Below are 14,769 nucleotides of genomic sequence, written 5' to 3'. Positions count from 1 at the left end.
GCATCCAGGATCAGGAAGCTCTAAAAGTTAGCTTTCAGCAGAATTGTACCATGTAGAAGGCCCACATGACTTGAAAATCTGCCTGGAGCTCAGTGAAACTGAGCACCACCCTGCTTCGAGGTGCAGTTCATGCCCAGATGAATGGCCTTGCCCCTTTTTATCTGTATGCTGTAATTTTGTGCAGTCTTAAGAGAGAAAATCAGAGCTAATTTGAAATAAATAAATAAATAAACTTTTTGGGAAGTTCTTCATTGTAGTTTTGATACAGCTTTTAACTCTTTCGCTTTTTTTTTAATAGTTTCTGATAAGTTCGTTTAAAAAAGGGAGCTATGTGCTAAACCCATATAACGTTCTCTGCATTTAATATGCGTTTTCTCTTTTTTTCAAGATTTCAACAGTAAAAGAACCTTTCATTGATCTTTCACTACCTATAATAGAGGAGAGGGTAAGAAACAGAATAAGTAACTATTGCTTCAGTGGATTGTGTTTACATACCTTTATGAAGATGTTTATGTATATACAGTTTTGTTTTCAAGCCTAAAAATGTATGCTTTACTGTCATATGTCTGTTCATGATTTTAAATAGATATATAGACATACAGTGTCTTAAGTGCATATATTTTCAAATTAGTCCAACCTTACAACAAATGACCATAGTAATTTACATTACATGTAGGCCTAAGATGAGCTTAATTTGGCAGTAGTTTTACTATATACTTATATGAATAGAATTATTATAAACTTTTTTCTTTTTTTGATGGTTCAGAAAATTAGATTCTAGCATATGGTTCTGCATCTAGAGAACACGAATCCCTTGGGCTGAAGTGTACCTATGGGATGAGACAGTGTAAAAATGGATAGGCTTTGAATATATTCTGGGGTGTTTTTTTTGGCATTTCACAAAATGCCTCCATTAGCTGCAGAGGAACTATGTTCTTTTGAAAGCATATATATATGTGTGTGTGTATATATATATATATATACACACACACACACACACATTCTGTTTTTGCGAGACTTGGTGTTTCCATTTGAGAGTAGGAAGGGTGGGTTGAGAGTGGTTCTTCCCCCATCCTGCATATGTTCATGTATATTTAAGGAAGAGTATTTAATGTAATATTCAATCCTGTATAAAATGTACTCTAAACACCAGTTTTGCTCATAAGAAATTCTTCATCTTTGTTGCTGCATTGAGTGCAGATGTCTGTGGGAGTTAAAGCTTTAAGAGCATTTTGAGTATGTGGGCCCCTGTGCTTCTGGCTCACATGTGTAAACATGGGATCTTCATAGGTTCTGTTTGAGAGAGAGACTTGCTGGCTTTTAAAACATATTAATTTTATATGATAGTTCAAGTATAATGTTTAGCTGTATGTTTCTATGTGCAAGAAATTAATTTTAGAAGCAGACAAGTACTTCATAGGTAATTCCTCACGTTAGAGATGAGACACTGGCACAGGTTGCCCAGAGAAGTTGTGAATTCTCCATCCCCGGCAGTATTCAAGACCAAGTTGGATGGGGCTTTGAGCAACCTGGTCTAGTGGAAGGTGTCCCAGCCTGTGGCTGAGGGGTTGGAACTAGATGAGCTTTAAGGTCCCTTCCAACACAAACTAGTCTATTATTCTATGTTTTGGGTTTTTTTTAGCAATTGCTGCACTTACCTGAGGACATGCATTACTTTATGGTCATCTCTTTCCGTTATAGTCTAGATATGCTGCTGCCATTAATGTGATGGGGGGACGTGCGGCAGTTCCTGCATCATGTCATATGGTGGTAGGCTGCTCCAGAGATTATCTGATGTGGAGCTATGTCTTCTTTGATAAATTCACAACTTACACATATGTGCTTATACAATACTAAAACAGATTGTTTGGCATGTGTTCTGTACAGGAATTTTGTATCATTCCTGTTTTTGTGGCTCTCAATCCTTCAAAGATGTTGACAGTGAGTTTATGATAAATAAAATGAGAAAGTAGTCTTGTACCACAATTCAGGGGCCAGTTAGTTGGATTTATGTTGGTTACTATTTTCTACAGTAAAGGAAAAAAACACACCTACATTTATCTTTTCTGTAGGTTGCAGAGGAATACAAAATTTGCATGTTTCCTTCCCTAATTTCCTGTCTAATTTCTTAGGTTGCAAAACCTGTGCCTTTGGGAAGAACAGGTAAAGGTAAAAGTGTACAAGAGGCAGATCTTGGTCAGTATAACTGTTCTTCTGTCACTACACTGAATAATCAACCCAAAATTGTCAAGAAACATGCTTTAACAAAAGATAAGGTAAGAACTGAAATACACTAAATCTTGCATTTATTCTGAAGTTTCTATGGCTCAGGGGTGAGAATTTTGACACATACCAATGGGGTTTTTTTGTATACATAGAGTGTCTTATTAACACTTTTTTTTAGTAAGCCTTCTTGTCCATATTGGGTTATGTGGCCAGTTAGAATCTATACTAGAATAGACATGGAAAATTACAACATAGTGTGAATAATAGTGTTAATACTTATAAGTGCAAGCACAATTACTGAAATGTTTTAAAAAATAAGAAAATATCATTCAATAAAGTAGACTAGATGGACTAATACAGAAGAAGCAACAACTCTGCTTTCAGTAAGAACAGATAAACTGACCTATGAAGTATGTCTGTCTAATTGGTGAGGCTTTGTGATTCTCTGTTCTCTTTTCAGATATGTATTTATCATTATTTTAGTCTGTTACTACTATTATTTTCGGTGTAATAGATCTGTTTTGCACTAAATTTATAATCCAAAACAGCTGTTGAATTCAGTCAGTGTTTGCTCATATTCTGTGACTTCAGTTTATCGGTTTGTAAGTTTGCTTGTGAAACTTGGGGTGTGTCCTGTTGGTGGTTTTGTAAACTAACAGAATACCTGAACACTCCTTGTAAGGCTTTTCTCCTGAAATGAGGAGCAAGTTCCTCTCTCCCTTTGCTATTTATAAGGCAAAGGGGAAAAAAAGTTGCTAATTTATTTTGCTTCTTTCTTTTGGAAAGCAGCCAAATGAAAGAAAGAAAAGAACCATGAATGATTATAAATCACCTAAATTATGGCAGCATTGGGTTTTTTTAATCTATAGTACTAGTTTTCTCTGGTAGCAAAGGTAGTGGTTTGGGTTTTTTCCTTCTTGCAATCTTGATAAAATAAAATAAGCAATTTCAGATGATACACAAATTAGCAAACATACTACTGCCAGGGATGCTTTATTTAATTTTAAGACAAATGCCTACAAGGTAAGTTGGATTTTCTTCTGGAGCTGCCCATCAGCTAAGGCCTCTGAAGGGAGGTTAGGGGACTAGCTTAAACTTAAGAACTTTTAGAAGCTTAAGTTAGATTAAGCTTCAAACCACTTCAAACATGCCATCACAGCTGTCAAACTGAATGTAATTAGCTGGGGGGAAGTACTGATCTTGCAGTAAGTGTAATGCTCTTAGCTGGCTGGGGTGTAGGTTTCTAATCCTAAATTGGTTTAAAAAGATCTTAAGGAAATCAACTAGCTTAAACATGTGAGAGATGGAGAATATAAAGTAATAGGTTGAATTTGCTTTGAATTGGTCATGTTTCAAAAGCTATGTTAGATCACAGATCTGTTTTCCTCTATATTACTGAAACAATAATGCCATAATTTACAGAATCAGTTGAACCAGGAAAGACGGCTTGCCAGAAAAGCTTCCTCGAATGAAGAAGAAAGAAGTCCTGTTATAATACAGGAAAAAAACAAAAAGCTTGAGCTGGAAGGTGGCTCTGGTGTTCTGTATTCCAAAGACATGACCGCTGACTCTGCTGTAAATGGAAGTCAGACGGATGGCAGTGAGAAGGAAGCCAGCCGCTCTGAAAGCAGCTTTGATGCAGACAGTGAAGCCTCAGAAAGCGAAAGTGCTTCTAAGCAAACAGCTTTCAGTCCATCCAGCAACATGTCTGGTTTGCATGTCAACCACATAAATGTTAAAATGCCCCACAACAAACCAAGTGACAGTAACGAAGGGATGATTTCTAGTGCCATATCCAAACTCAGCTTATGTGATACTATGCATGAAGATAAAAAATCGAGCCGTGGAGATCCAGCAACAGGTTTATCAAATAACTCCATGTTCTCAGGAGACAAATCCCCTCTGTCCCAAAACCCTCAAAATGCTTTCCAGACACTTTCCCAAAGCTACATAACTAGCTCAAAGGAATGTTCTGTTCAGTCCTGCCTCTACCAGTTCACCTCTGTGGAGCTCCTAATGGGGAACAACAAGCTCTTATGTGAGAGCTGCACAGAAAAGAAGCAGAAGTATCAGAAGAAAACCAACTCCACAGGTAAAGTGCTTGTACCTGTCTGGACACTTCACAAAATCGCCTGTCAAAACCTGTGCTGCTGGGTTGTTGCTCCAGCATGGGCCTCCCCCTTGTGGCTAAATAGGAAATGTCTTCCCAAGTAAAACTTTTAACAATTTAAAACTTAATCCTGACAAGGCGAAGACAAAATTCTATATTAGAACATAACTGCAGATATAACTTAGAATTAATTTTGCAGATTTTCTTTGTTTTACACAAGATAACTAATTTAAAGATGACCATAAACTGAGTAGACGCATCGTTCAATATTAATCTTCGCTGCTGTTTCTGTTCCTTACAATACTAGAAGCTTTGAAATAAATGCTGTATGTAATATTCAGCTGTAGCAACTTACATCCTCAGGGAAGTAACGTAGTTAAGTATGTACGAGGGAAAAAAAGACACTTGTGATGAAGGTGGGGGGGGAAACACAAAGATTTGTAAGGATGGAGATGAGAACTACCTTCTTGTGACAATGGTTTCCTTGACGTTTGTGTAGCCCAAGCAGACCGTTAGGGTTACCTGAGTGAGAAAAACAAATTTAAAATCATGAAAAATAACCTATTAAAAAGGACTGGAGGATTTGTTTTGGTGTATAGTAATTCAGAAGGATAAAAAATTAAGCTGTTAAGATAATTTGTAAAAATATAAAGGGAGGTAAAGTAACAAAAAATTGCCCATATGCTGTGCATTTATAGCTATTAAAAGAGATACAATTTAAGCATGAGTAAATTCAGAAAAATAATTAAGCGTAGTATTTTATAATCATTCACTACTGGACTAAGTGCTATATAAATAATGTTTTGGTTCCATAGGCACAATGAAAAATGGAAGAGGAAAATCTGTTCACAACTAAGCATTATTCTTTTCTTTCTAAAACAAAAGATGTAAGAAGTCACCTGCATTTACATGAAATGCTCCATTCTACCTCAGATGAAATATTCTCCTTTGGACATGTGTAAAACCAGTAAATAAATTATTTTTTGTCAGCAAAAAAAAAAAAGCTGATGCCATGTTCCCTTTTACTGTATAGCTAATCACTGAGCTACTTTTGGCAAGAGCCCCAGGTTCAATTTCCTCCACACCAGAGGAGATCGGAGTCCACATATCCCAGTCCTGTGTGCTTAAGTCAGCAGGTTATGAGGCCTGAAGTAAACATCCCTCCTCAGACCTTTCTTTTAAATAAACATAAATGACTACAAAGTGTGTAGTCATTCAGAAAGAACTGAAGAATGGAAAATTAACCTCTATCTTAGTGGTTGGGACATTAGCATAGGTAAAAGGGACGTGTGCCTTCCAATTCTTGTTCCAGTGATCATCCATTAATTTCAAATGAAATGGTTTTAACAGGAAAGTTGGGTGCTGTAGTAACAGATGATGTTGGTATCTCAGTGTGCAAGCTGACCTGGATAGTGTACGTTTTCAACTTTTGATCTGATCTGCACAGGAAGAGCTAAAATAATGCTCAGATTTGACAGATTGTTTATTAAAAACTAGAAAAAAGAGGAAATATTTTTCTGCTACTCTTAAAATTTTCCCTTGCATTTTATATAACATGCACACAATCACTGCAACATAGAGTATTCTGTCAGATGTTTAAAAAATAGCAAAATTCTGTGTGACTGCCTTCACTTTACAAATTATTTTGATATTCATAAATACAGAAAAGAAAATGGAAGGTGTCTACACAAATGCTCGGAAACAGCTGCTGATTTCTTCAGTTCCTGCTATTCTTATTCTCCATCTGAAAAGATTCCACCAGGTAAAAGGCCAAAACCCTCCTGTATATTCCTCTGCCCCACTGGTGGACAAGCAGTTCTTTCAGTGTTGTCGTGTATACTGATATTTGCTTTTTATATGGAGAACCACTATCTGAAACATGTCTGTGTTGTTTTTTTTTTATTGTCTCATACCTTCAGAGTGCATTTAGCCATTCAGATGTATCCAGGGAAACCTCTTACGTGTCCATCATGCTTATGTGTAGCAGGCATTGTATTGAAAGCATAACAAAGAATGTTTAAATCAGTTACAATCTTACTATTGGGTTTGGTTTATTTTAATAGTATAATAATGCACCTTAGCTTTAAAAAGCTTCCTAGTAAAAATATTTATTTTACAGTCTTTTTTTTTTTCCTTTTCTTTTGAAGGCTGGTTTGAGTCTACGGAAAGTGAATAGGCATGTGGATTTCCCACTGATTTTAGACTTGGCACCATTTTGTGCTGCATCTTGCAAGGTACCCATTTCAAATCTTTATTGTTATGGTACTTCAGGCTGTTGCTTTGAGCACAAGTTAAACTGGATTGATGATAATGATGATGATAATGTTTATTATTCCTTCCTTTCCTAGAGAAATTGCAGGGTAAATTTTTCAAATAGTATCCTCAGGTCAGAACTGGGAATTGAAATTCCATTCATATCAAGAATATCACAGAAATTAACTAGTATTAATTAAGCTATGGGGCCCTGATGGTGTTAGTGTATCTAACAGCGTTTAAGCAAGTATTGCTGCTTCCATGGTAACCAAATTCAATTAATAGAGTATTTTTTAATAGATGTATTTCACCATTGGAAAGCTGTAGATGTCTGTCTGCTTCTTTTAAAGTGATACTGTTGGTAGCTAGTTAAGATATCTGTAAAATACATCTTGAAATAATTTACTTTTTATTTTCTGTGTTTCTGGGAATGCAGAATGTTACGGATGGTGCAAGAGTGCTGTACAGTCTTTATGGAATAGTGGAGCACAGTGGGTCAATGAGAGGTGGTCATTATGCAGCATATGTAAAAGTCAGGACACCCTCCAAGAAATTACTGGAGCATATTTCTACCACTAAAAATGTTCTGGGTATGTACAGAGCCTCTTTTCTCTGTGAGTAAACCTAAAAGCAAGCACTGGCTACAGCTCCTTATCATTAAGGGGATTCATAGCAAATAATTGTTTTAGCTCAGAATACTCTGTTATTTCTGTATCACATAAGGAAATTACTCTTTTTCTGTTACACCCACTACATGACCTACTTCTGTATTAATCCCACATAGAGCTGAGTGAATAATGGAATTTTGGTTCAGCTGTTAAAGAGAGAATTAATGGAAAACTGTCTCTTTCCTAGTCAAAGTATTATGTCCAGATGAATAGCTGTGCGAGATTTGCTGTAGGGTTTCTGCTTGAATTTTGAGGACAACACAGTAGTTCTCATTAATATGTTTTGGATATACAGAATGAAGTCAGATTCTAGGATAGAATCTGTTAGTGAGTGACTTGTGGAGGGAAGAATGTTGAGCTGTCAGAGCAAGGTAAATATATTCTTTCCCTTCATGGGGCAAGTGAGAACCAAGCAGTATCCTGTCCGTCCTATGATGTGTCACTTTGCATTTGAAGCTCATTTCCCAGAAGTAAAATTTTTAATATGATTTTTGAAACTGAAGTCTCCTTCAGTCTTACGCTTCCCATGCAGTGTTTATTAGAATAGATTAGATCTTTCTGTGTTCTTAATTTCACACCGGTGTCGGAACTGGTTGTATGCTATTATAACTTATTGTTAGAACTCAGCACGCTCTACTTGAAATGTTAGGCTTTTTGACCAAAATAGGAAAAAAGCAATGGAAGTGTACATTTGTAAGCTCTGTCTTCCACCAGTTTCTCTTACAGCACTTTCTGGCATGTAAATTTCAAACTGAAAATACTGGATTGCATCTAAGTCATGAGTTCTTCTTGGGGCTTTTTGACATATCCACTGTATTTGTTTGATAATGACATGAAAGACAAGAAACAACTTACTTTGCTTTTGCATTTCAGGCTTAAAAGAAGCCATGGGAGCGTCAGGAGGACAGTGGGTGTATGTTAGTGATGCCCATGTTCAGATGGTTCCAGAATCAAGAGTACTAAATGCACAGGCATATCTACTTTTTTATGAAAGATTATTACTATAAGTCTCAACGATTTAATTTAAAGATGGTAGTGGTTATTTAGTTTATCTTATTTAAAGCTGCAGTGGTAAGAGTACCTGTAAATATTGTGCCTTCATCTTGTAGAGAATTTATCATATGTTGACTTTGAAGTTCAGTCAAGCTATTATAAATATCTGAATTGTTCTCTTGAAGTATGCACTTTTCCAAACATTTAAAATTCCTGGATTAATTAAAATACAGTACTGTTAGAATGTAAGATGACGTCCTATCCTACTGAAGTCTATAGAAAGTTTGTTTTTGATAAAGATAAGCTTTCACCCATAGTACTAGAACAGTTGAGAATAAAAATACTGATAGCGTTAAGTGCCTGGATTTGGTGGTGTAAAGTAACTATATAAAGTATTTCAGCTTCTGTGATCTAGTCCAGACCCTTCCCATCTCTGGGTTGGTTGTCAGCTGTTAAGAATCCTGTAAACAAGAACCTGTCAAATCGTGTTGCTTCCGCATGTAGTAATTGGAAAGCACAGTGCTTCCAGAATGGAGTAACAACAGCTGTCTCTGGATAAGGCTGCAGTGCACTTTCCCAATAGAGCTGGGAATAGATTGGGAAAACGTGGCTTCCTCAAAGTAACAGGGAATCCTCAGATACCCAGTACCCTTTCAGCTGTCTCCAGCTGGCACTGGTATAGCAATGTATTCCTGTTTAAATATATACTTGGTGTGCATATGTATATCTTCCCATATATATATATATTTACATACACACACGTGTGTATATATGCACACCATGAATACATCAATATATATGGTCATTTTACCTGCTAGGAAAGACAATTGCAAATACTTCTGTATTTAGTAAATTTTCAACTTCGTATTTATGACAATGTACAGCATATAAGCTTGTGTATGAATATGTATGGAATTTAAGTGTAACTGGGTAATTCTGTTACTTTTGGATCTAAACATGAATTTGTTTATCTGTTCCTGAATACTTTTCTCACAGGAGTAATAAACTATAAATTATTTTTGCACTGTGTCTGAGTTGGACAGTAAATGATGACTTTTGCCCTCCAATATGTGTCTGGACTTCCATTTGTCATCACTGGAGGACAGCAGGTGTCCTGGTGGCAGAACTTGTTTCCGTATCATGTTTGGCTCCCCTGTATGGAGTTGTTACTTCTTTTGGCAATTTCTCATTGCCATCTCAGAGAGCAATAGATACATAATCTCAAAATCTGATGACTACTTTGAAGCTATGTGGCAATTATTTAATAAGCAGTTACTTCAATACAAATTACTTCTGTAACAGTTCCATTCTGTCCAACTTGCTCTTTGGTAGGGAAAAAAATTATGTTTATTTCTGTTTACTATTTTAATTTATGGAAATGTGTTTTGTTGGAAAAAAGCCAAACCCCAAACAAAAACCAGCAACCCATGTTGTCCCTGTTACTATCTGTACCACACGTCATCATACCTATTTGGACAGCTTTCCTATTCTTTAGTTCTGTTTCCGGGTTTCATCTCACTGTATTTACTCTTTTGTAGAAAGAAAATAGCAAAACCTGCCATAGCAGCATTTGCTCAAACTGCTGAGATACATTTTATAGCCACATTACCTGTACATACTTGTGCAAGGCACTAAGGATTTTTAGGCCATACAGCTGATGGTCATACTGGAATGAGGCCCTGCTTGCACAAGATTTTATGTTCCAAAGGAAGACTGCTCTGTTTAGGTCAAAATTAGGCTATACATTTTGGCCAGTGCAATCATTTTTTCTTCCACTGATCCCTAAGCTCCTTTGGGTTATACAAGTCTGTCTTTCTCCTTTTACACTCTTTCCCCCACCCTTTTTCTTTCTTTCAGGCTGAGTCCTGCAAAGACCTTCTATTTTGTTATGGACTCACTGACTCTATTTTCGTGGACCAAATCCCTCTGCAAGACCTTGCAGAAATGACATTTCTTTAAAATCATCATTTTGAGGCCACATTTTTCTCCTGCCCATTGATGTCCTCTCTGTTTGAATTGCAGGGTTTAGTTTTGACTGTGAGGCAAATTTGGCAGGTTCTCGACTAACCCAGGGAGGTTATGAATGCTCCATCCCTGGCGGTGTTCAAGGCCAGGTTGGACAAAGCCTTGGGTAGCATGGTTTAGTGTGATGTGTCCCTGCCCATGGCAGGGGGGTTGGAACTAGATGATCTTAAGCTCCCTTCCAACCTTAATTATTCTATGATTCTATGATTAAAACAGAAACCAAGCAGTCAACTTTAGCCATCTGTATTCCAACTAAACACTTCTTAACCTGAGTCTACACTAAGAAAGAAAAAATAACATTTATACCAGAGTTAGTTAAAATATATTAATTTGCTTTAGGCTCCTAATCTTCCTATACCCTTCATCCACCTACACACACCTTCGCCCTCTTTGTATACTGCTGATCAAAACTGACCAGTTGGTTCTGGGCAAGAATCACAGCAAATACTGAGTTTCACTTCTGTGACACAGTCTTGCTAGGAGACCACACATGAGTGTATTTTATCCACCCTAAAGCAGAGAGACTGACTAGATTAACCCTGGTCCTAGCTTTGCTGACTTCTCTAAAACTACTAAACTTAAGGACCTATATTAATCTTTTTTTTTAGTCTAGAATCTTCTGTTACCAGACCAAAGATCTTTTCAGCCTTATAGCGCCTTCTCTTCATTGAGCTGCACTGTACCTTTGTGGTCCTCCCCCAAGCCCTGAAAAAGTGCAGTACCCTGCATCTTCATGTGGAGTAACTTAGAAATGGCTCCCTCTTTGTTCCACCCTTCTGTTCTCACAAGGGCACCACCGTTTTCCTCATGAGCCTCATCTGTTCATTTCCTGGATCTCTATAAGCCTGTGTCAATGTCTTATTTCACTGATCCTTAACCATAACGTTTCCAAGTCCCATCACTTGCACTCTTTGAACTAGAAACACTCCTATTGGAAGAGCTACTGTAACTGCAGTCTTGCCTCTTCCTACAGACTGCAGTACAGGTATCTTGAGAAAACCTGTGACTCCCAAGCAGCTCTCTGCCAACCAGTCACAAGACAGTGCCTTCAAAACAATGAGGAAGGAAGCAAAGTAAACAGTTGCTCACTCTTCAGTAAGTAAATCTAATTTAGAGAAGTACTTGATTCACATATGGACAACTGGAACGCCCTACAAAGCTTCCCCGGAGCAGAGGCATCAATAAAGATGGCTGTATCACTTAAGGAATTAGTCCAGATTATAAAGCCTTTCTCCTCAGAAAGAACCTTTTTACCTTTGGATTTAGGTACAATTTATACTAAATATGGCAACAGGTGATGGTGAGATTTATTATACTAACCTACCTACACCAGTACATGTACAGACACCATGTCTGTATAAGTCTGTTCTCCTAAGAGAGGATTACAAATAACTCGGTGGTGAAGAAAAAAAAACAGCAAACCAACCCTGAACTTCTTTGCCCAAAATGTATGCAGTGTGACTGTCTTTGTTCAGGAAATGAAATTATGCAGTATGCCAAACCCTGCTCCCCTGTTCCCATCTGCGTGCTCTGTATCAATGAAGTGCTCTTGCTTATGGACTTCAAGTGGTAGCAGGTGAGAGTGGTTTATAAATTCATGAAAAGGCTGAAATGTCTTAATTTCACCATTTGCTTCTCTTTGGACTTCTTTTTTTACCTTAACACCAACTGAATCACAAAGGAACATATGAAATTAACACATCTGCATTCTCAACCCATTATAAAAAGCTTATTTGAACACACTAGTAAAACCCCTAAGATTTGGAAAGGAATAATTTCTTGAGAAGAAACTTGAAGATGTATTAAAATGGGAACAAAGTATTTGAATACAACACTTCTGTTAGCAAAAACTGGCAAATCCACTTTTAAATAAAAAGTGGCAGCATACTTTACTGAACAGCTTCACAGCAGTCCTGGTTAAACAAAGATTTGATATTCCTCAGTTTTTATCAGCTGGAAGCTCTCTTGCTGTGCCCTGTACACATTTAAGCATTTGTACAAAGATTTATGTGTGAAATCATATGAAATAATAAAGAGATGCCACTAATGCTCAGCAGAACCATTTCAGTCTAATTACTTCAGAATGGATTATTTTTGCTTCTGTATCTATTTACTCTGTCCTAGGATGTCATTTTGCTAGCTGTTTTAGCTGGGCTTGGTGTATAAATAAACTGCAGAAACAGTGGGTAAGTGACTATTCAATATGATTTAAAATCTGTTTTTTTCTTGTTAACTGAGATTATGTGATTACAAAATACATTTTCAGACAGCAGTCTGTCAGTGTAAGTCAAAACGCTTACTTTGCACAACCTTATATAAAAAGCCTAAGTGAATTTGTTAAAACAATTCCAATGCATTGCAACTACTAAGACTACTTGACATAAATTCCATTGACATAAAATTATAAATACTCCTGTCTTCATTGATATTCATAGAAAAACTATTTTGCAAGTGTCAAAAGTATTTCTTGCATCTATTGCAGCTTCTTTTTTCTAGTATAAAATAAAAATGTGCAGTACTGCTTTTAAAAGAAAACAGAAAAGTATTTATTTTGAGTACATTGATGATTTCTTAACACTTACCCCATTGCTTTGCTAGGTTAGTGTTTTGGTTTTGAGCTGTGTAACACGGGGACCATTACAGCAAACTCTAAGGAAACCACCATGTCAGTGGCAGCCATTTCACCAAGTTGAATTCTGATTCTACTGTTATTTATTCATTCAGATAATCCCTGGTACGTTCATATGTTCTTGCACTTAAACAAAAGACAATCCAAGTAACCAAAAAAACCCGTTTCTAAGTCCAAAATACTTGTGAGCAATAAATCAAGCATATTAGAAATTTCACCTTGTTTTCATTCATTTTATTTTTCATCTGTTTGAATTAGTAGCCTACTTTTATTCTGCAGGTATTTAAATAAGAATATTTTCAGAATTTATAGCATTCCGATACACTTAATTTGTAGATTTATAATTCCAAATGTTATTAAGTAAACAGAGCCTTAAACACAGACTGTATTTAGAAAACCTGATCAATTTTCCAGCCTGTCCTAGGTGCTTTAACAAGTTTCTCAGAATAAAGCTGCCATTTGTCTTCTATTCATTTCGTCTTTTATCTATGTTATATATTTGACAAATGTATAAATAGAACATCCAACCATTTGAAAACTATATTGTTTAAATATAAGCTGTATGCTGTACAATTGAGTTCACAAAGCTTCCATTTTTTTCCCCTCAACTTAAAAAGACAGTATTTTTTCCTTTCACTTTGTGTCACAACTTCGCTGCACTTGGAGAAGCTACCCAGAGATGAGTCCATACCCTTAACCTACACCATTTGTTCCCCCTGCCTTACCATCTGTGGCACAGGTCAGAGATTAAGACAGTTTCTTTCCTTTGCACAAACCAAGCTCTCTAGTTCTGTGATAAGAGCAAGACAAAGAGTGGGTCCCCCTCACATCCCCAGCTTCAGTAGCAGCTTGAAGCTCATCCGTTCATAAGCATCACTCCAGGGTTCCAGCTGTGTGTCAGTCAATGCTGCACAGATTTAGAACTTCCAGAATACTTAAATCCATGGAAACCATTCTCTGTCTAGCCATTCTTTGTGACACAAAAAGAGAAAATTCTAGAACACTTCAGCTAACAGTAATACGTAGCGTAAGTGGCACCAACAAATCTCACACTTAAATCATTACATGAAGTAAAACACAAGTTTCTCAACACTTTCCTACAGATTTATAAAAAGTTATTTTGCTACTTCATGTATTAATTTATCCAATGATCAAAGAGACGATGGGTGTTTTAGGCATTTACATCAGATGACACTGAAGGAACGACAGGCAGTGACCATGGCAATGAGTAATGTGCCAGCTAATGACAATGTCTGTTCCACAAAAAGCAATGCAACCACCAAGTCCTTGCCTAGGTAAACAACCCTCATGTCGATACAACAACTATATACCAATTTTGGCTTATCTTCATACGTTAAAATGCAACTATAACTTTAATTTGGATATTCAATAGACTTAAAGAACTGCCCTCCTCCACATATGCACACACTGGCCGACTTACTCAGGACGCCGACACCCTGCAGCCATACAGCGTGTATGTTACGGATTTCAGTGCAATACCACTACCCAGAGTTACACCCGCTTAACAAAACAACTTTATATACTTCTTCATGCCGACTCAGCCCTCCTCTACCCTGGGACACTCTCACTAGCAATCACCTGTGGAGACAGCAGGGCTGACGACTTTTCCCGGCTCCCCTCACATTAACGCATACAGGCGGAATGGGGAAGGCCGCGCCGCTCCTTTGGAGGGGCACACCGCTAGAATCACGACCCCGCCTTTCTCCCCTGCCGCGGCTGCCATGGAGAGCGGCGACAAACAGGAACTGGTGTAGCTGCCCACAGTCAAGATGGCGGCACCGGGCACTTCCCGCTGCCCTTCGCTTCCTGCCGCTGGGGGAAGCAAGGGATGCACCACCCGACTC

The 14,769-nt window shown here is 37.4% G+C and overlaps 1 protein-coding gene across 4 annotated transcripts in view; it reads left to right on the top strand.

Moving 5' to 3' along the window:
• Positions 1-9,279, top strand: part of USP45 (ubiquitin specific peptidase 45) — a 49,814-nt gene extending 40,535 nt beyond the window's left edge. For 3 of the 4 annotated variants that reach the window (XM_057410844.1, XM_057410845.1, XM_057410846.1), the window contains 7 exons: positions 389-445; positions 2,133-2,276; positions 3,649-4,318; positions 6,001-6,098; positions 6,484-6,570; positions 7,026-7,179; positions 8,131-9,279. In XM_057410844.1, the coding sequence (XP_057266827.1) occupies positions 389-445; positions 2,133-2,276; positions 3,649-4,318; positions 6,001-6,098; positions 6,484-6,570; positions 7,026-7,179; positions 8,131-8,264 (1,344 nt within the window). In that variant the 3' untranslated portion in view covers positions 8,265-9,279. Of the gene's footprint in view, positions 1-388; positions 446-2,132; positions 2,277-3,648; positions 4,319-6,000; positions 6,099-6,483; positions 6,571-7,025; positions 7,180-8,130 lie in introns of those variants that run through there. The other variant, XM_057410847.1, reaches the window with a different exon arrangement.
• Positions 9,280-14,769: the final 5,490 nt, after the last annotated feature.

Source organism: Pezoporus wallicus, unplaced genomic scaffold, assembly GCF_028554395.1.
Source record: "Pezoporus wallicus isolate ANWC-B61680 ecotype Strahan unplaced genomic scaffold, APGP_CSIRO_Pwel_v1 contig_747, whole genome shotgun sequence".
Classification (NCBI taxonomy): domain Eukaryota; kingdom Metazoa; phylum Chordata; class Aves; order Psittaciformes; family Psittacidae; genus Pezoporus; species Pezoporus wallicus.
The sequence above is the reverse complement of the archived record's forward strand: the minus strand, read 5'-3'. Positions and strand labels throughout refer to the sequence as shown.